General features: G+C 36.8%; 1 protein-coding gene across 1 annotated transcript in view; it reads right to left on the bottom strand.

Annotated features, from left to right (window-relative positions):
• The window catches only part of LOC115221329 (sodium channel protein 1 brain), a 132,406-nt gene that overhangs the window by 83,778 nt on the left and 24,989 nt on the right, over positions 1-23,639 (bottom strand). Inside the window, exons 4-6 of the mRNA XM_036510992.1 lie at positions 11,153-11,323; positions 9,266-9,459; positions 1,716-1,863 (exon numbers count right to left, since the gene is read on the bottom strand). Of these exons, the coding sequence (XP_036366885.1) occupies positions 1,716-1,863; positions 9,266-9,459; positions 11,153-11,323 (513 nt within the window). The remainder of the gene's footprint in view (positions 1-1,715; positions 1,864-9,265; positions 9,460-11,152; positions 11,324-23,639) is intronic.

The following is a 23,639-nucleotide window of genomic DNA, read 5'->3' as shown; positions in this document are numbered from 1 at the left end:
CAGAATAAGATACTCCAGAGAAAATAAAACTCAATTTACAAAGTAGCAAATATTCTATGTTTATAAATGTTTTCTAATTTTGCCACTTATAGAACATGTTTTTTGGCATATGATTTCATACAAAGCTGGTTTGGCAATATCTTCATGAATCAAAGACAATTTACTACCTCTTTTAGTCAACAAGTTTTAGTCTGAATTGAAGATGATCTACTAACAACAACAAAAGAATTATGGCCATTCTTAGTAATGCTGGTGGATTCTTCCACTTAATCTGTAGGAATGGTAACTTACAATGTAAAGGTCTTCCTAGCTTTATGAAACACAGTAAAGTCACCTTTCAATTAGTTTCCCTGTCAAATACTTGGCAAAAGCCATGCCTAAAAGCCTGTTAGATTAACTATATAAGAAAATTACAATACTTCAATATTTGTTTAAAAGACAAACAGGCTACCCAGTCTGTGGTTTCAATGAATAAAGTCTTATTCATAAACTGAGTATATTTTTATTGCTTGCAAATTTAGATACAATATTTTTAACTCTTGAATAATACATGTCATCTTCACTTCCTCTTTTGTAATTTCAGGGAATTGCAACCAGTTGTTTTATCTTCCAGACTTAACAAAAACAAATCCAATTTATATTTATCATGTCTTTTAAGGTGAATAATAAATTTATCAAAGATCTCTGCAGAATTATCTTTTAACATAAGAGTGTTGATTCTTGTTGATGACATAGTTGATCAACATCATTCTGGAAGAGTAAAAACTTTTGTCATTCATAATTTAAGGAGTCAACAGATATCTTTCACATGACTATATATGACTAATTTTAAGGCGGCGAGCTGGCAGAAACGTTAGCACGCTGGGCGAAATGCGTAGCCGTATTTCGTCTGCTGTTACGTTCTGAGTTCAAATTCCGCCGAGGTAGACTTTGCCTTTCATCCTTTAGGGGTCGATAAATAAAGTACCAGTTTCACACTGGGGTCAATGTAATCGACTTAATTCCTTTGTCTGTCCTTGTTTGTCCCCTCTATGTTTAGCCCCTTGTGGGCAATAAAGAAATATATATATGACTAATTCCATGCAGCTGGTGAGCATGCATGCTTGTACATGTACATTTTCCAAGTAATTAACATAATAATACAAAGACAACTACAAAATATCCAATGCTACAATATTTTTTGGATTATCCTCAATATAACCTTAAGTCTCTTTCTACTGAATAAAAAAATATTTTTTTGAATTAAAAACTATTTTTTTTATTGAATACTTTCTTCCTATTGCCTGGATGCACAAACATGTATATCTCTTCTTTAACTATATATATTGTGTCTATTTTACATTCTAGATATAGCTACATTTATTCTACCAACAACCATACCAAAGCCTCACAATGTATATATTGTTTAGTTTAAGATTTAAATACAACACCATTATAAGGCTACGCAGAAAAAAAGAAAGAAAAACAAGCTTTACTGAGAAATATATTGATGTACAAATGTATACACTCATATGTACTCAAAGACAAACATATTCATATATTTTGCCTGCATTATAATTTTTGTTAAGCTTCTATCTAATTGATGTATGCAGAAAAAAAAAAGGTACCTAAATATGCATAAATTCAAGAATAACAACTAATCTATATTTTAGTCAACAATAATGTCGGATTTAAAATGCATTGAATATAGACAGTTAGAAATCTATGTTACTTACTGTTTTGCCAAACACGGTAACTGGTATGAAGATAAGGAAACAAAGACCATTACAAGCACGCATACAATCATACATGGGTTCGATCCATTCTCCACATAAAATTCGAAAGACCATCATAAACGAATGGAGGAAATCATTAAAGTTCCATCTGAAATAAAAAAACAGACTGTTAATTGGTGATAAAAGGAAATATGCTAACTGCACAATAAATTGCGAATAACAATCTTTGAAATGTATGCCACAGTATATGATTATATAGCCAAGAAATTGGTAATGCATTTTTTATTGATACAATTATGATAATTTTGCTTTTCTACTGACAGCATTCTAGATATTTCTTCTGAGGTAGAGTTCAAGAAATTTGTAGATAACTTAATGGAGCACGTATTTTTAGTGTCAATAACAACTAATCAATCAAAAAATGAAAGTGTTAGTCAGACTGAACAACTAGAGTAATACACTTGGTTTAGAGTGTCAATACAATAGCTGTAAGAGGGCTTGAATAGCTGATATCGCATCATTAAAACCAATATCTTACATAAACTCATATGTTCCAAGGGAATATTAACTGAAAAGATTTACATTTCTATTGTTTCAAACAACTTTTAAAAAGAAATCTGTTATATCTGAAGCAATGAAATTAATCTAATAATATCCTTTGCAGTTTTGATGAAGATACTGTTACTGAAATTTTCTTATGGATTTCATTTAATTATCATAATACTACAATGGTTCAGACATGTTCAACTTTAGCACATTTGGCAAGATTCCAAATGTTTATAATGGAATGGAAGCATCACTTTGTGTAACATAGCATGTCTAATTAAAACAGAGATTTAATATCTGAGTATTCTCACTAATATTTTTTTATGGAATAAAGTCACAATCATCATCATGTACATATAAAATGCACATCCATATTCATACCTAGGCATCATAAGTGTTTATTATATGTGTATATAATTAAGTAGCAAAGAATGTCATCATCATCATCAACATGATATATATCTCCAATGTTTGTATAAATCAGATTCATTAAGGCAGATTTTCTGTTGCGAGATGCTTTCTCTGTTGCCAACACCACCTGCTTCCTAACAAGTTAACATTTTCCTCTAGTTTGGGTATGTTATACGAGGTAACAGACACTTGTATGAGGGTGAAATTTGTTTACAGTTAGCGTGTAATGTCAAGGCAAGGAGATAGAAACTCACCCACAACCACCCCTTCATACATTCATACACACACGCATACACACATGTGGTTGTGTGGTAAGAAGCTTGCTTCCCATCTACATGGTTTCAGGTTCAGTCCCACTGCATAGTACCTTGGGCAAGTATTTTCTACTACAGCCTTGGGCCAACCAAAGCTTTGTGAGTGGATTTGGTATATGGGAACTGAAAGAAGCCCATCGTATATATATATATATATATATATATATATCATCATCATCATCATCATCGTTTAGCGTCCGCTTTCCATGCTAGCATGGGTTGGACGGTTCAACTGGGGTCTGGGAAGCCAGAAGGCTGCACCAAGCCCAGTCTGATCTGGCAATGTTTCTATGGCTGGATGCCCTTCCTAACGCCAACCACTTCATGAGTGTAGTGGGTGCTTTTTACGTGCCACTGGCACAGGTGCCAGACAGGGCTGGCAAACGGCCACGATCGGATGGTGCTTTTTACGTGCCACTGGCACGGAGGCCAGGCAAGGCTGGCAATGGCCATGATTCTATGGTGCTGGGCAAGCTTCACTGCATTATTAAGAAGTTTGCTTCACAACTGCATGGTTTCAAATTCAACCCCGTTGTTGCAGAACCCACTATCACCCCTTCACACATTCATACACACACACGCACACACACACACACACACACACACACACACGTGTGTGTGTGTGTGTGTGTGTGTGTGTATGTGTGTGTTTGTCCTCTACTACTATGTGTGTGAGTGTCTTTGTGTCTGTGTTTGTCCCCTACTACTGCTTGACAATTGGTGATGGTGTATTTAAGCTCATGTAACTCATCAGTTCAGCAAAGGAGACCAATAGAATAAGGACTAGGCTTAAAAAAAATAAGTCTTGGGGTTGATTTGTTCAACTAAAAACCCTTCGAGGCAGTGTTCCAGCATGGCCACAGTCAAATGACTGAAACAAGTAAAAGATAAAAGAAAAAAATGATATATACATGGGTTGGACAAAATAATGGAAACACCTTAAAATTTGAAGCAAATTTATCTTAATATAGTGTAGGACCGCTTTTGGCAGTAATTACAGCTTGAATTCTATGAGGTATGGACTCGTACAAAGTTTGAATTGTCTGCAAAGTAATTTTTGTCCATTCTTCAGTTAAAACAGTCTCCAGTTCTTGTAGTGACGATAGTGGAAGATACTGACACCTTACTTGTTTTTCTAAAATGCACCATAAATGTTCAATAATATTGAGATCTGGGGATTGTAGTGACCAGATAAGATGTTCAACTTTACTAGAATATTCCTTGTGCCATTCAGTAACAACTTTAGCTGTGTGCATTGGTACATTATCATCCAGAAAGATTGCGTTTCCCTCTGGAAACAGTTCCACAAGCATAGGATGAATTTGATCAGTTTTTCTTTGAACTACCACCGGCATTCTTGTATTTAAAAAAAAACATTCTTTGCAGAGAACGGTTATTGTTTAGAAAAACTGAAGAAATGTCTAGTTCATGGTAGATATGAAACCAATGGTTTTTTTCTAAACTATTTATTACATTACACATATAAAAATAAACAACTGCTCAATATTTTATAGGGTATGCTCTTCTCCTGATTTATGATATTGTAACAAAGATATATATATATATATATATATATACACAGGGGTTGGTCAGTGGCAATAGCAGAAGACAAAGTTCTGTAACAACGGGGTTGAATTTGAAACCATGCAGTTGTGAAGACAACTTCTTAATAATGCAGTGAAGCATGTGTATGTCATGATCATCATTTAATGTCCATGTTCCACACTAGCATAAGTTGGACAGTTTGCCAGGGGGTGACAGGTCTGAAGACCGCATTATGCTCGAATGTCTGTTTTGGCATGGTTTCTATGGCTGGATGCAATTCTTAACACTAACCATTTGACAGCATGCACTAGGAATCAGCACTACTGAAGTCACCATTCAACCTGTAAGACTAAGATCCTTATCAACTAAATGGAAGAGAAAGAGGTAGCATTATGCTACAGGATGTGGGATCTTGAGTGTGAAAGAAAAGGGCAGAACAGAACATAGCTATTCACATTTTAGAAAAGAGAGTGGGAGTAGTCGGGGTGGAAGTGGAAAGAGATAGTGGTCAGGGTAGACCCTCAAGATACAAGGTGCATAGAAGTGAATGGGGACAGGAGAACAAGCAGTGAGGGTGGGTAGAGATTGAAAGCGTGTATGGGACAATGAGAGCTGGCAGGAGATAGGGAATGAGTGAGAGGGGGAATATTATTATGAAGGATAAGTGTTGAGGGATGAAAAGTAGAGAAAGTAGGAAGAGTAGGTGACTACTGTAGAAATCAGAGAGGTTTGAAAGGTGATCAATGATACATGAGTTGGGGAGTAGGGAAAGGAGGTAACTAATAGTTTAGAAAAGGAAGGTGTGGAGTGGTGGAGACACACACATGTATACACACACACACACACACACACATATATATATATATATATACACACACACACACATACACAAACACACACACATATATATATACATACAACACACACATACACCCATATATATATATATATATATATATATATATATATATATATATAATTAATCAATATAGGGTGGCAAAAAATTTTGTAGAATTTTTTTTTTGCCACCAGCGGCCTAGTGGGAAAAAATTAAATAGTCATAGACCATTTTTAAGTTCAACATCACAATCAAGGAACGGCCATAATAGGCCATTCACCCACTAGTGGGTGAATGGCCTATTATGGCCGTTCCTTGATTGTGATATATATATATATATATATATATCATCATCATCATTATTATCATCATTTAATGTCTGTCTTCCATGCTGGCATGGTTGAACTATATCTTAGTAATAATTAGTAATAATAATAATAATAAGCTTAGTCCGAAGAAATGAAGAAATTGTTTCTCAGTTTATTTATACAGATGCACACAAAATCTTCAAATTTTCCATAGAAATGAAATGTAATAGAATAAAAACTAATATTCACATCATTACATTTAAGAATTTGCCGAGTGCTTGGGCATGTCTAGTGGAAGCTTAAGTGCCAGACAAATTCTTAAATGTAATGATGTAAATATTTTATTTTATTCTATTTCATTTCCTCGGAAGAGCTGAATACTTTATGTACGTGTGTATAAATAAACTAAGGAATAATTTATTCATTCCTTCTAACAAAGCTTACTATCATTACCAACATACTATTCTGTATTCTACCAAAAGTGTTTTATTCTTATATATGTAAGTTCCTCCTTGTCATTTAATGTCTGTTTTCTTTGCTGGCATGGGTTGGAGAGTTTGACAGGAGCCTGTGAGCCAGAGGACTATGACAGGTCTCAACATCTTTTTTGGCATGGTTTTTACGGCTGGATGCACTTCCTAAACTAAACATTTTAGAAGGTGCACTGGGTTCTGTTTATGTGGCATAATACTCACACACACACATACACGTGCATACATATATGATATATATATATATATAATATATATATATATATGTCTATGTACATATGATATGCATAAGATATATATACATACACACATGCATATACAAACACACATACATACACATGTAGACACACTCTATCTCACACATACACACGCACTCACTCACACATATGAGAGAAAGATATATTTAAGTATTTTGCTCTTATACTACATTTAGATAATTCAAATAAGAAAATGACATCAAAAGTTAGATTCACTTCTGGCTATGATTTTAGAGTGAAAAAAATATAAAAACATACTATTGATTTGTAGATATATCATCTAGTGGATATATGGCTTTATAGAGGAATCATAAAAACTCTCAAGTTTGCTTTTTAAAAAATTACAGAAAAAAAGGACAGTAAATAAAATTAGAGAGAGAGAGAGAGAGAGGATGGAGGGAGAAAGGAGAGAGAGTATGGTAAATGTGAATGTGAAATTGCGGGAGAGAAATCTGGAAATGTTTCAAATTTCTTGAAAAGTGGCAAAAAGGATAAAGAGAGGTTTGTTTAATAGTGCATATCAAGAGCTCTATAGAAAGCAGCTGTAATAAACAGTCAAAATATTGGTTGTTGCTGGCAGATAAACATCTGATGGAACAGAGAAAAGTTTAAACAAGAAAAGAGATATAACACTTTAAACTTAGTGGAAGATACCATTTTAAACCTGTCTTCGACACACTTGACTTTTCTTCAAATTTTTTTTTTCTTGTTTTCCTTTCAATGGAAAATCAAAAGTCACATAAAAACTAAATACAGAATTTTAATGCTTCTGTAAAAGTGACTTTTTCCTTCCCATTGAAAAGCTTCCAAAAGTGTTATTTACTGCTTATCTAAACATTTTGTGTTTGGCTTTATATTTTTGTTTTAAAATATTTGATGAAGTAAAAATTAAACAGAAAACGTATACACATTCTTTTTAATGAATTCATAATAGAACTAGAAGTTGGACAATTTTTTCTACACAATAGATTTTAAAAATCAATTTAACTATTTCTGTTTAGTTCAGGAAACAAGTTTGTCACTTGTTACCTTAATTTGAAGCTATGTATTCTATAATTACAATGAAATACCGCTGAAGCAAAATTGAAATTTGCTCTTCATAAATTAATTACACCCCTGATCGATATTTTTACTATCTTTGCTCTTGATTATTTCTTCAGTGATAGTGTTTGTTAGAGGCACTGAATGTAACTTTACATCAGTTCCCTTATATAAAAGGTACTGAATTTGCTACACAAAATTTTAACCCAAAACATGGGTTTTTGTAAAAACAGTCTTTTGTTACGCTGGTAGCCAACAGTAAACTGTTTAAATACATCTATTTCTTAATATTAGATTAGAATAATCAGAGAGAATTTGAGACCTTTTTATGATCAGGGTGAGGTAATTTTAGTGAATACTAGACTACCCATAACCTGTTTGGTCGCCAATAGTTCAAGGTACCCCAAAAAACTGTGTATTTCAGGAATCCATGGTCTGATTTATGTGAAACTTGTGTTACTCAATTTGTATTCACATTTCAATGGTGCCTTACTTTCAAAGCATTTTGCCCCATTATATGCTGGTTTGGCTGTTTATAAAGGCACCCCCACAAAAAAACAATGTAACTTGGTAACCTGTGGTCTGATTTGCATGAAACTTGTTTTATTCCATTTGTATTCACATGAACATCCAATTCATGATGTCTCCTGCTTTTGTCTATTTCCCCCTGTTTTGCCATACGCTCACCTCTCTAAGCATCTGATTCTTGATCTCTCCTGCTTCTGTCCCTTTCCCTCTGTCTGCCAGATGCTCAGCTCTTGCTTTATCAGTCTCATTGATCCTTCTATTCACATGCCTGTCCTGATCTTGGGTAAATATTTTGTAAAGGACCTGTTCGTACTTCGGTGTGAAATAATTTTCTCCACAGGTTTTTTCAAGTGCATTCAACATATCTCACCTCCAAATCTGCTGCAAGCCACTTTCTTCTGGAACAGAAAGGAGGAAGGGGTGGTGGGGATCTTGGAGTTTCCTAGGAAACCCTGAGTTTCCCATCAATGGAATTTTGCTTCATGGGTCTTTTTTCCTTTTCCAGGTTATTTTGTATACTTGCAACAAATGTGACATCAAAACCATGCGTAAACGACTCCATTCCCCAGAAAAGGAAAGATTTGGCTGCTATTTCTAGCATACCCTGCTACCAGGTGACAGCTATTTCAGGTCCTTTACTGCAAAATGAGCTAAAGTTATCAAATGTTTAGAAATGTATATGATTTAAACATTAATTCATATTAACAGATTACTAGAGAAACTATTGGTGAAATAGTTTAAGGTCAAGCACACTTCCCTACAAATTCTTTCTTAATGGACTTTTAAAAGTAAGTAGAAATGTTTCATTCCTCAGTTTAGGATGTCTTTAAAGCATCATCTCCATTCATTGGAGTTATATATATATATATCATTATATCTTGTCCAGCTCCAACATCACTAATGTCTCTGTGCTTAAATATTTATTTTTTCCATGCTGGCATTAAGTGAATAGATTTTCAAAATGATTTCTCTTCAATTGTTTCCATCTATTTTTCATTGCATTATTTTTTGTGGAAGTAAATTGTCTTAGATCAATCATAACAACTCTTCTTTTTCTACAACAATTAATAAGAAGAAAACATTTTACTGTGATAATAATAAAAAAAACAAAGTCAGTTATTCCAACTTTGAACAAAGTAAAATGAATTGCTTCAGCTTTGCTTCACTGGCTTAGCATATATACAGAAATATTTGTCTCAGAAAGGCATTAACTTAAAAAGGAAATAAGTTAAAACTGACTATGTACAAGGTTGAAATAAACTGCCATTTACCTGGGAACAGGTTCTCCTTTGAATTTGTCAGGTGTGTAGTCAGTATGAAATAATTGTAATCCCGTAACCGCAAAGATATAGATGATAATAATAAGTATTATGGTCAAATATCCCAACGAGCCGAGTGTATTAAGAATTATACACAGCAGCAACCTCATTGTTGTCCATGACTGGGCTAAACGGAAAACGCGTAGCTGAAATATATCAAAGAAAGCAATTCAAAATAATTGCAAAGAAATTATTGCTTCTATTAACAGTTCATTTGCATGATATTGAAATGGAATGGCGTTAATTAACACTGTTATAATACTGAAATGCATTTAGATTATGTAGTTCATAAGTGAACTATAGATTTGGATCATTAGATTGGTTTTATAAAAAAAATGCCTATCCTTTCATATTTCATGTAATATGGTTTAAGTCTTGTGTTTGTCTCTATGGACATCCTATTTACCCCTTTCTGAATACTTTTCATTGAACAAAACTTTCTCAACAATGATGTAGAATGATAGTCATTCTTGTATTAAACAAATGACTGATCTGTCTTTTATTAGTTAAAGAAAGAACCAATGCGATAACATTCTATTGAATGTTAAGGTCACAATGATGGAGGATTTAAGTTTTTATATCTTGTGCTAATGAGATAGTCAAGTTGTAAATTATGGCAATATTGCCCAGGAGGGAGACTCATTAATTTGCAGCAAAGATCTTAATTTGTCCAATCACTTGATTCTAAAACATTATACAGATGCTGTTCTACTAATTATTCACATGATATTATTTACAAATGAACTTGCACCAATGATTAATATATTAATCACAGAATTTTATAAAATTCATTTTTGTTAGACTTAGTAAGAACGAGAATATATAGTTGATTGATTGATACTCATCTTAATTTAGTCAGATGATCAACAAGTATTTTGTTATTGTTAAATTAGATTTACTTGTTTGATAAGTAGAATATGAAGTGTAGAGAAAATATATAGTTCATTCCACTTGTGTTAAATCTACAATAGAAAATGTTTCAGGGACACTGCTTGGAATAAACAAAGGGGAACTGATTTAGCCCCAAACTTGCCACAAGCTTGAGACTGTGATCTACATATGAAACTGTTTATGAACCATTTACTATCATACAGGAGGTATTGTACAGTTCAAGAGGTTGTAACTATTCATAAAGATAATAATATGCTAAAATTGGGAGGCGCAATGGCCCAGTGGTTAGGGCAGCGGACTCGCGGTCGTAGGATCGCGGTTTTGATTCCCAGACCGGGCGTTGTGAGTGTTTATTGAGCGAAAACACCTAAAGCTCCACGTGGCTCCAGCAGGGATGGTGGTGATCCCTGCTGTACTCTTTCACCACAACTTTCTCTCACTCTTACTTCCTGTTTCTGTTGTACCTGTATTTCAAAGGTACACTTGTCACTCTCTGTGTCACGCTGACTATCCCCGAGAACTGCGTTAAGGGTACACGTGTCTGTGGAGTGCTCAGCCACTTACACGTTAATTTCACGAGCAGGCTGCTCCGTTGATCGGATCAACCGGAAACCTCGTCGTCGTAACCGACAGAGTGCTTCCAAGTCCAAGTCCAATATGCTAAACTGAAGAGAATAAGGATCAGCATTGAAACTAATGTAATGAATAAAATATCAATAGTTTGTCAAATGGTTCACGATTATGTTATTTGGCAACAAAGCCCAATAATGTTTCATCACTGAGGAATTGCGTGATTAAAAAGAATAACAAATTCTGTAAAAAAAATCTGAATCTCAATAGGCAAAGATAAGTCAAGATATCCTGAAGGTACTAGACCAGTCATCTTATATAGGGTTAAACATTAAGATGTTTTGGGGATTTATTTTGAAGAAAATAAATAACACTTACCAGTCGAAAAGACCGGAATACAGATACACCTTTAAGCCCCTCCACTCCTAAATCAATTAAGCTCGCAACAACAACAACCAAATCAAATACATTCCAACCACTTTTGAAATACTGTTTGTTAAATGCAACAATCTTCAGAAGAGCCTCTAACACGAAAACTGATGTGAATACCTGAAATAAAACAAAACAGAAGTACATTGAGAGAAAGAGCATAGCAAATTATGTTACAATAATGCTTCATATAGACTATTTTTTAGAAGAGCCCATGTTAACTTAAGAAACAGATTAATAACTTGAAAATGCCCAAACATATAATATCTATGCTAGTTTGAGAACATTGGATGTAAATTATACCAAAACACACACACACACACACACACACCCACACACATATTAGGAAGGGCATCCAGTTGTAGAAACCATGCTAAAGCAGACACTGAAGCATACACACATGATTATATAAACACGCATACATACACATGTACACACACTCTATCTCACACATACACACACACGCACTCACTCACACATATGAGAGAAAGATATATTAATTTAGTCAGATGATCAACAAGTATTTTGTTATTGTTAAATTAGATTTACTTGTTTGATAAGTAGAATATGAAGTGTAGAGAAAATATATAGTTCATTCCACTTGTGTTAAATCTACAATAGAAAATGTTTCAGGGACACTGCTTGGAATAAACAAAGGGGAAACTGATTTAGCCCCAAACTTTGGACCCATTGGATCAAGGCTGGAGAAGAAATGTCTGTCGCAAAGTGTGTTTCGTAAAAGATGGAAGTCTGTAGCAAATATGTTGCGAGTGAAAGAACTTGTCTAAACGAGAACAAAAAAAGGACAAAGCAAAGTCTTCAGTGTCAGTATGTGGTTTGTGGGGTCGACCGTGTCCCCCCCCCTTCATTTTTTGTAAATCACTCATTCTCATTTAAGTGTATATATTTTAATTGTTTATACATACGATTCGTCTCATTCGATCCCCTGACCCCAATGTTTTTGTGTGTCCTCATATCGTCCCCTCTTTTTCTCAACCTCATGGTTAATAAAGAAATTGGCTGGTCTAAATAATAACAGTTGATGACAACGCTGAAATTGTTCTCTATTTCTATAAATGGATCTGTGTCGTGAATGGAATTAGGACTAAAATAAGAAAGGAGTCATGCTGTTTATTCTTATGACTTCCATTTAGTAACGTTGGTAGAAAGACAAGTTGCTCTGACATTGATTTAAACATTAAGTTCAAAGAACAACAAGCTTAAAATGCAAAAACATTGAACACATTTAGATGGAAGTAATAAAATGATGGACACAGAGTATTAAATTGAAATAAAGACAAGATGTCAGAAGAGCAAAAAAAAAAAAGGAAAAAACCCCGGAACAAACTAAACAATGAGTATGAACATCATGGGACATGGATACAGAAAAAAATGGCATAACTACACAAGTGTACCCCACCAACTTTGTTTCCTCATAACTTCCAGTAAAATGGATATATTTTATTAAAATTTTCTACAAATACGCTTCAGATGGTGTAGATTTCGATTATATTGGAATTATGGTGAAAAAAAAAAGAATGTTCTCCAAGGGTGGGGTGAGGGAGTTTCGGAAAATTCACACGTGTTGGTTGTTTCCGCGTAACTTTTAGAAAAATGAGTAATATTTTAATGAAATCATCTGCAAATATCTTTCAGAGTGTATAGATTACGATTTAATCAGAATTTAACATGAAAAAAAAAAAAAAAAATGAAGCTTCAAATTTCGGAAAAAAAAAAAATCAAAAATTGGGACGTATCAATATGTATGAGTCCATCAATTTTCTTTTTCATATTAAATTACAATATAATCACAATATACTCTCCCCGAAAGGTATTTATAGAAAATTTCATTAAAAAAACACCTATTTTTCTGAAAGATATGAGGAAACAAAGCCTACTCATGTGAATTTTCCGAAACTCCTCACTCAACGGTCGGAAAATTTTTTACCACAAATTCTGACATAATCGGAATCTACACCGTCAGAAGCATATTTATAGAAAATTTCATAAAAAAATATCCATCTTTCTGGAAGTTATGAGGAAACAAAGTCGACTTCTGTAGGTATGCATTTCATTTGGGTTTGAGTCCATGCTCAGGCCAAGTCGAAGACTCCACCCTCAGAGTCTGGTGTGGTTGCCAGGTTGTATTCTCTGCTTAATTTTGACATGTGTAGGAGCGAGTTTGAGTCAGTTTGTGCTCGTTGTGTATATCCTGGGAGATGGGGTTCATCTCTAATGGTGCTTAAGTATCTATCCAGTTGCAATTTGAATGATTCCACACTGCATCCTGATAGATTTCTGACATGTACCGGAATGGAGTTGAACAGTTGTGTTCCTCGAACCAACAGACTTGATTCTCGCAGGGTTTTTGCTGCCTGGCCAGCCTTTTTGTTGATTGGTGGCAGCTGGCAGCGTCTTCCGTGGCGCAGTGAGTGGTAGGTTTTGATACCAAAGTTTGGCACCTTCTGCTCTATCATTTTCCAAATGTATATAATTTGGTATCGCTCAAATCTTCTTTCTATTGAGTACATCCTCAGGTTTTGAGTCTTTGCCAATAGTCCAGGTCCCTCGTTTCTGAGAAGTATGAGGTAAAATTTCTTTGGAGCGATTCTATCTTAGATAGTTGGCCCTTTGTTGTTGGTGACCACAACTGAGAACAGTAGTCAATCCTCGGAAGTATCATACTGTTCCAGAGGGTTTTCATTGTTGAGGTATCTCTTGATTTGAAGGTGCGCAAGATCCACCCGCTGTACTTTCTTGCAGTAAGACAGACTGAGTCAAGGTGTTCTCTGAATTTTAGGTTGGTTCCCATGTGGATGCCTAAATCTTTCACATACTGTTTTTCCATTATTTGTTGTCCTGATGGGTTTCTGTAGTTTGTTGTATTTTTCAGATCTTGATCTGTTCCGTAGCGAATTAGTTCAAACTTCTTATCATTGAACAACATGTTGTTTGTTTCCTGCCATTTATATATGGTGGTCAGGTCCTTTTGTAAGGCCTCTGTATCCACCTCGTCTTTGATTTGTCTCATGACCCTGGTGTCATCAGCAAAGGATGAGACGTTGCTGGTTGTATCTTCATCTATGTCAGAGATGAGGATGAGAAACAGGATTGGGCCAAGTACTGTACCCTGAGGAATACTGCTGGTCACAGGTGATGGTGTTGAATGGGTTCCATTCACAGTGACTGTTTGAGTTCTATTTGTAAGGAACTCATGTATCCATGTACCAACTTTTCCTCCTACTCCTAGCTTTCGAAGTTTGTGACCCAGGATGCCATGATCTACCTTGTCAAATGCCTTGGCAAAGTCGAGGTAGATAACATCTGTGTTGTATCCATTCTCTAGATTTTCTAGGATTTGGTCATGGTGTGCCAGTAGTTGGGAAAGGCATGATCTACCTAACCTGAATCCATGCTGGTTGCAATTCATCAGATTGTTGGATTCCAGGAACTCAACCAGTTTTCCACGAACTATTCTTTCGAAGACCTTGATAATGTGTGATGTCAGTGAGATTGGTCGGTAGTTCTTTGGTTTTGATTTGCTGTCCCCTTTATGTATTGGAGTTATGTGTGCTTCTTTATATGTATTTGGTATTTTGCCATTCTCCATAGATTCCCTCCATATCATGTAAAGGGGTTTCGACAATGGTACCTTGCAGTTTTTAAGTATCATGGCATTGAAACCGTCAGGCCCCGTAGCCGAGTGCATGGAGAGCTTGTCTATGGCTCTTGCTATGTCTTCTGGGTTGAAATAAAATAGGAATTCTGAATATAGTTATTACTAGCAGTATCGCCCGGCGTTGCTCGGGTTTGTAAGGGAAATAACTATAAAGCATTTTTAGAGAGTTATAGCCAAAAAATAGCAAAAAAAATGCATTAAAAATGGAAAAAAAATGATTGTAAATTTTTTTTAAAATCGTAGATTCATCGTAGATGCGCACTAATACCCAGAAGGGCTCGATATGAATCACGACTATAAGATACCCGGTTTTGGTTACACTGCACCGCAAAATGTGGGAGTAGTTAGGAATCTAAATCGTAGGAGACAGACACACAACTTCACTTTTATATATAAAGATTTATGGTTGTTCTTTGAGTAAATTCCTGGAGTAAGAAAAAATGGAGTTATAAGCATATCTACACAAATGCGCCCTTGTCAATTTTGTTTCCTCATAGCTTTCAGAAAAATATTCTCTACAAATACCCTTCAGATGGTGTAGATTACGATTACCGTATTTTAAGGCGGCGAGCTGGCAGAAACGTTGGCACGCCGGGCGAAATGCTTTGCGGTATTTCGTCTGCCGTTACGTTCTGAGTTCAAATTCCGCCGAGGTCGACTATGCCTTTCATCCTTTCGGGGTCGATAAATTAGGTACCAGTTACACACTGGGGTCGATGTAATCGACTTAATACCTATGTCTGTCCTTGTTTGTCCCCTCTGTGTTTAGCCCCTTGTGGGTAATAAAGAAATAGAAATAGGTGTTTCGTCTGTCACAACGTTGTGAGTTCAAATTCCGCCGAGGTCGACTTTGCTTTTCATCCTTTCGGGGTCGATAAATTAAGTACCAGTTACGCACTGGGGTCGATGTAATCGACTTAATACGTATGTCTGTCCTTGTTTGTCCCCTCTGTGTTCAGCCCCTTGTGGGCAATAAAGAAATACGTATTTTAACGGGTAAAAGGAACCCTTTTTTGTCAAAAATTAGGTTAAAAAGATATGGGAGTTTCCCATACATGGATAATATTATAATCCCTTACAAGAGAGAAGGATGTAATAACATACCTTTTTATCCAAATTTTAAGCTCCTCAAGGGCTCCTTATACACTTTAAAATATGGTATATCGGAATTTAATGGGGTTCAGGGAACGATTTTAGGCGCACACATACTTACTGGTACACAAAATGAATCTTGAAATTTTTTGAAAAATTATGTGATGTCTGTCAGTATGTATGCGCGAATATCATTTTTTTTTCTCATTAAATTCCGATATGATCGGAATCTACACCATCTGAAAAGTATATGTAGAAAATTCTATTGGAAAACTAATCTTTCTGAAAGTTATGAGGAAATGAAGTCAACCAAGGGAGAGGAGAAGAGGACACACACTTGTGCATTTTAATCCGAATAAGATAACCGACATTTTTCTGGGTCGAGTTTCCAAGAAATATCGTTGCATCTTCATCAATAATTTATGGTTGTTTTCATTCCAGTATGTTTTAATATTCATTAAATGGCCATTCCCAATCTTATTGATATCTGGAAAAAAAGTTCTTCATGTAACGTCCATTTTCTAAACCTTCCTTCTGAGATCGTCTTCGACATTTTAATATGGAAAATTTACTTACATACAACGACATTCAGTATTTCAGAAATCATTATATTTCTCGTTTACCACTTCAACAATTCTATTCTCCCATTTTTCTATTATTCTTTGTTGCCATTTAATTGCTGAATAACAGTAAATCTTCTGGAAATATGAATTACGCTCCGGCATTTTACTTAACTGTGGAGCAGACGACACTAAGTTCCACTGGAGCGCATGCGTGGAGTGGATTCCCCCCCCCCTGCGCTTTGTGATTTGGAGAGAACCCCAACGCAAGGTTCTGTTACATAATAGTCGTACATGCACGCACGCGCACGCGCGCACGCGCTCGCACGCGCGCACGCGCTCGCACGCACGCACGCGCACACACACACTTTACATACGCGCATACACACTTTACATGCGCGCATATACTCATGCACGTACTCAAAGATGCACGCTTGCATGTAGCAATAAGGGGACCTTCTCAGTATCCACTCGCTATGCAAGAAATAGCAGCCAAATCTGCTTCAGATATCTCCTCAACGTCTTTGAAAGGGACACATTAGATAATGTGGCCTCGTGTTCCTTGCATATAAGATTCCTTGCTTATAGAATTTTCTCAATAAAGCCAAGAGAAAATGATGTTTTATAAACACATTGTACCAGTATAGGAAGTTTAAATTTTTTTAGTTACCTAGAAATTATGTTACAAACTACTGTTCAAACCGAAAAGATCCGGAAAAACGGTTAACATGAAAATCCCTATTTTTTACGATTTTTTTTACTGCTGTGTCGCCATTTCTCGGTGTATTTCAACCAGAAAAATGTTCACTTAAAGAGAATAACAAGCTACATAATGCAAAATTTTTTACTTTTCAAAAATTCCAATTCTAAAGGGTCGAAACAAACCCGAGCAACGCCGGGTTATACTGCTAGTTGTCCTAAAAAAACCCTCAGGAAGTGCTGTCAGTGATATATCAACATTTGATAAAAGGGTATAAAGAACTCAGTCCCCGATCGCATGCACGAAACACTTTGGTTCCGTTATAAATCATCGAATATTTTCCAGGAACACGTTTGATATCCGATAGGTGGGCTTCGTATGTGGGTCTTGAAAACCTCTGTACTCATGCTGTTGTGGGACCATTTCCTCAGTTTTGTTGACCCAAACGATGACAATATCTACACATATTAGATGGCTGTCCCCAAGAAGAAACTTAGCGAACAATATGGGACTAGTAGCGAAAGTAAATTGTCCGTCGTTGCTTCCGTTATAATTTTTTTAGGACAATTCCCCTTCTCTTGTTTACGACTGTAAACTGCATGTTAACTGGAAAATGGTCACAAATAGAATGTTTTTGATCATTAGTTTGTTCAATCAAGATTTCCTTGTGGCTAAATAACAAGACTAGTCAACGAGATAGCTTCCATATGGTCACTTTTTCTGCTAGAAATAGTAGCTACATCTCCCGTAATCCTAAACGGTTATCCTGAGAAAAAATAAACACATATAGTCCTACATATTAAAAGTATAACGCAAGGGTTATGGTTGGAGTGCCTTTAATCATCAATCTATTTCATCAGTGCTGACTTTGGGATAAATAACAATGTCAGCTACTTATAGTGAACCAGGTTCAGCTCCTGTGGGGCCTGTAATTTTGGGATCTTTTCCTTTTGAACGGCAGACAATTTCTAGTTAACTAAACACTTTAAAACTTCGTATACTGGTAGAATGTGTCAAAATAAAACATTTTTTCTCTAAAATTGCCGAAATGCTCGAAATTTCAGACGAAATATCTTACAAACTATAGAATTTTCTCAGTAAAACCAAGAGAAAAGGATGTTTTATAAACACATTCTACCAGTATACGAAGTTTAAAACTTTTTAGTTACCTACAAATTATGTTACAAAGTGCCGTTCAAAAGGAAAAGATCCTAATTTTGTAATGGTCCCTAAATCTAACCCTAGTTATTTTATCAAATTATGATTAATTTTACTGATCCCACTGCATATTTGAAGAACCAATGTACATAGATCAGCTAACACTGGGAGGAGGTGGTGTAGTCAGAAAGCCATTCTATAAAATCTTCAGTCTCCTGTCTCACATTGAATTTGTCATAAAAAGATGCCAAAAGAAGAAAGAATGAACAAAAGAAGAAGAAATATACGAAAGACAGTTAAAACTGAGACAAGAAGCTTTTACAGCTGTCAGGTGGGTCCCAGAAATTTTTTGAAGGAAGGGCACAAGGTCAGAAGGGAATACAATTCCATGAGAAAAGGGCATAACAACATTATTTAGAAGGGCGTACATCTGTTCTGTGTGTGTGTGTGGGGGGGGCAGTGCCCCTCAGCCCCCCCCCCCCTACCTTTGGGTCTGCCCCTGAATGCTGCGACAGATGAAGTATCTCTTGTGTGACAATTCTTTAGAATAATGCTCTGCAACTATTTTTTCACTTGCGGTACTCTAACACCCTTTCAAAATTGGGTGGCACACCTGAACTAAAAATATAATTAAAAGTATAGGGGAAAAATATTACATTCAGGTTACACTGTGGGACACCTAGCATCGTTCTTGGGGCACACCAGTGTGCTGCAGAATACCAGCTGCAGAGAATTGCTTTAGAAGAAGACATTTAACCCATTAGCATTTAGATTAGCCATATCAGGCCCAAATATCCTACTGGTTTTATGTTCAAACTGGCCAGATCCAACCTCTCACACACACCTTACAATGCCATTTAAAATATAAAACAATCACATCTTCAAACTCTCAAATCTACAAGGTAATGCATCATCGTCGTTTAACGTCTGCTTTCCATGCTGGTATGGGTTGGACGGTTTGACTGAGGACTGGTGAGCCAGAAGGCTGCATCAGGCTCAATCTGATCTGGCAAAGTTTCTACAGCTGGATGCCCTTCCTAATGCCAACCACTCCAAGGGTGTAGTGGGTGCTTTTACGTACCACCGGCATGAGAGTCAGTCAGGCGGTTCTGGTAATGACCATGCTCAAAAGGTATTTTTACAGTCCAGCGGCACTAGCAATGACCATGCTCAAATGCTGTCTTTCACGTGCCACCGGCACATGTGTCGGTAAGGTGACGCTGGCAAAGATCACACTCGAACAGTGCTTTTTATCCCTGGTCCTGGCAATGACCATGCTCAAATGTGCTTTTAATGTTCCACTGGCACGAGTGCCAATCAGGTGGTACTCTCATCGGCCACATCAGCGATTTTGATTTTGATTTTACTTGCCTCAATAGGTCTTCACAAGCGAAGTTTATTGCCCAATGAATGAAAGGTATTCATAAGTGGGCTGGTTACACCCACTGGCATAGGCCACGGCTATGGTCTCACTTGGCTTGTCAGGTCTTCTCAAGCACAGTATATCACCAAAGGCAATGTAAATAAATTAGCATTACATTTGACAGAGTCATCTGAATATTAAAGAGTTAATCAGTTTTTAACTCATCTGCCCTCTAACTACCAAGTTACTTTAGCATCCGCAAACAAATGCAGTAATGATGATCAATTGATACAATTAGCCGATTGCGTCCTATGTATCATGTTCTCTATCTTCTGTGGTAAATACGGTGCCTGCAGTAGCAATTTCTTTCCTTGTAAATATCATAGCTCTTCAAGCTCAAATTTCTAATAACAATTATTAGAAATACCAGCACTCCATAAATTGCCCAATGGCTAAATTTTATAATTAATCTAGAAAAGCTTCACATCTGTGGCATATACAATTTCATGGCATACATAAATGTTGGTACTGCAACTATTTTGGCAGCATTACATGTTGCTATGTCTGGCCTCGTTCCTTTCAACAATTTTTCTTCTCTTCTTATTTCTATACTGCCCACAAGGGGCTTCACATAGAGAGGACAAGCAAAGACAGACAAACGGATTAAGTCGATTTTATCGACCCCAGTGCGTAGCTGGTACTTATTTAATCGACCCCGAAAGGATGAAAGGTAAAGTCGACCATGGTGGAATTTGAACTCATTAAGTAGCGGCAGACGAAATACCTATTTCTTTACTTCCCACAAGGGGTTAAACACAGAGGGGACAAACAAGGACAGACAAATGGATTAAGTCGAATATATCGACCCCAGTGTGTAACTGGTACTTATTTAATTGACCCTGAAAGGATGAAAGGTAAAGTTGACCTTGGCTGAATTCGAACTCAGAATGTAGCGGCAGATGAAATACCATTAAGCATTTCGCCTGGCGTGCTAAAGATTCTGCCAACTCGCCGCGTCTTAGCAAAGAAACATCCTTGTTGGAGATTAGCAGCAACGGAGATGTTTGGTTTTCATGTTTACCCGTGGACATGTTTACAAAGTCGGAAAACAGCACAGCTCCCATGACTTTCGGAAACATTTTATCACACAAAGAGTTGCTGAAGCATGGAACAAACTGCCGGCATCAGTTGTTAGTTGTTGGAGCACTGCATCCTTCAAAACTTCCATGCTTCCTGAGATTCGCCAACACTACACCCGATTTTCTCCCCTGTATACTTTTTTAATGGTAAAATTGGTCAGATATAACCTCTCACACCTACCCTACAGTGTCATTCTAAAAATAAATAATCACATCATAAAAATCTCGAAGCTACAAGATAACGGATGATTAATTCAAACCAACGTGAATAAATAAGTATTACATTTGACAGAGCAATCAGAATGCTAAAGAGTTAAGCTGTAAACCATCCCCCTATAACTACTTATGAGGAAACGATTCACACTATTGATTTCCATCTTCATAGAGCTTTCCAAAGACTTTCATCATCGCTGGCTTGCCAATACCAATATTGAGCAGATTTTCATCTATATTTTAGACTTCTAAAAGATGTCAAACATCAATGATTTATTGACTCTTCTCTCAGTTTGAGGTATTGTTTGTCTACATTCATATATATATGTTTGTGTGTGCATGTGTATATATATCATCATCATCGTTTAACGTCGTTTTCGCGCTAGCACGGTTGGACGGTTTGACCGGGTCTGGGAAGCCAGGGCCGCTCCAGGCACCAGTCTGAATCTGGCAGAGTTTCTACGGCTGGATGCCTTCATAACGCCAACCACTCGAGTGGATTGGGTGCTTTTTACGTGCACCTGCACAGGGATCGGCATCGTCACGATCGGATTCGAGCATTTTAAGTGTCAGCGGCACGGGGGCACGAGGTCGTACTTGGGGATGGGGTATTTTGGGGATCCAGGGTACTTTGGGGATCCGGGGTACTTGGGGATCCGGGGTACTTAGAATGGGTAGGGGGGTACTTAGAATGGGTAGGGGGGTACTTAGAATGGGTAGGGGGTATGTGGAATTGCTGCAGAAAGCAGCCCGGTCTTTCACAGCATATCTCCAGAGATCTCGGTCCTCGCCATTGCCTCAGTGAGGCCCAATGCTCTGAGGTCATGCTTGACCACCTCATCCCATGTCTTCCTGGTCTCTCTCCCCCTGATACCTAACGTGGGAGTGGCACTTCTTCACACATCTCTCATCCGCAGCACATGACCATACCATCGCAAGCTCGCTCTTGCACACCACATCTGATGCTCTTATATCAGCATTTCTCTCAGGATACTTACACTCTGTTTTGTGTGTACACTGACACTACACATCCAGCGGATCATGCTAGCTTCATTTCTTTCATCTACGCATGTCTTCAGTCACTGTTTCATTACCGTGAAGCAGGCAGTTCGCACACATCATCATATAATCTCCTTTGCTCTGAGGAGAGGCCTTTTGTTGCCATAGGGGTAGGAGCTTTCTGAACTTTGCCAGGCTATTCGTATTCTAGTGGTGATACTCTCTGTGCATCCACCTCCGCTACTAACTTGGTCTCCCAGTAGCGGAAACTATCAACTACTTCTAGTTTCTCAGTGTGATGGAATCTGTTTCTGAGTGTTGTTGTGTCTATTGTCCCTGTGCATCTGCCGCACATAAAGCTATCTTATCTGTATTTATATATATATATATATATATATATATATATATATATATATATATATATGTCTTTTATTTCTTTACTGTTTCAGTCATTTGACTGTGGCCATGCTGGAGCACCGCCTTTGGTCGAGCAACCGATCCCAGGAATTTTTCTTTGTAAGCCTAGTACTTATTCTATCGGTCTCTTTTGCTGAACTGCTAAGTTACGGGGGATGTAAACATATCGGCATCGGTTGTCAAACGACGTTGGGGGTCAAATACAAACACACAAACATACACCACACACCACATACATATATACATACATACATACATACATACATACATACATACATACATACATACATTCTTGAGCAGAATACTTCATGTTGCACCAGTCCTTTACTAAACTAAAACAGGAGACATTCTCATTCTTCATGGAATCAGTTTACCTTTCAAACATGTAGCAGTGTACAGTGGTGTGTGTTATAGCTAAATTAGCAAATTTAATCAAAAATGATTATCTGGTAGAGAAAAGACAAGATTAATTGTTATTTTAAGCAGTAACTTAGAGATTCCCACATCACTTTGGAAAATATGAAAGAGTTTATGTTTTCCTGAAGAGGTCTAATTATATTGAAACATGTGTAGAGTTATTTCCCATTCTTGCTGAAATTATGAAAATAATAATTAGTAATTGACCTAATGCCTTTTCTTATGGTACAAATATTTTAAAGTAAATTATACTGGTCATTATATCAAATTTTAATACTAACTTGATTTTTTAAAATTGCAGATGATGTCTCTGAGTAACCAACCTTGGTTATTTTATTATCCATTATAATTGAAAAAACATTCGAGTGAGGTCGTTGCCAGTGCTGCTGGACTGGCTCCTGTGCATGTGGCACATAAAAAGCACCATTTGAGTGTGGCCGTTGCCAATATTGCCTGACTGGCCCTCGCGCCAGTGGCACGTAAAAAACACCCACTACGCTCTCGGAGTGGTTGGCATTAGGAAGGGCATCCAGCTGTAGAAACTCTGCCAGACCAGATTGGAGTCTGATGCAGCCATCTGGTTCGCCAGACCTCAGTCAAATCGTCCAACCCATGCTAGCATGGAAAGGGGACATTAAACGACGATGATGATGATGATGATGATGATGAATTGATTTAATCTACTACATCTCCATTATA

Source organism: Octopus sinensis, linkage group LG18, assembly GCF_006345805.1.
Source record: "Octopus sinensis linkage group LG18, ASM634580v1, whole genome shotgun sequence".
Taxonomy (NCBI): Eukaryota; Metazoa; Mollusca; class Cephalopoda; order Octopoda; family Octopodidae; genus Octopus; species Octopus sinensis.
Note: the sequence above shows the minus strand (reverse complement) of the source record. Positions and strands in the feature narration are given on the sequence as shown.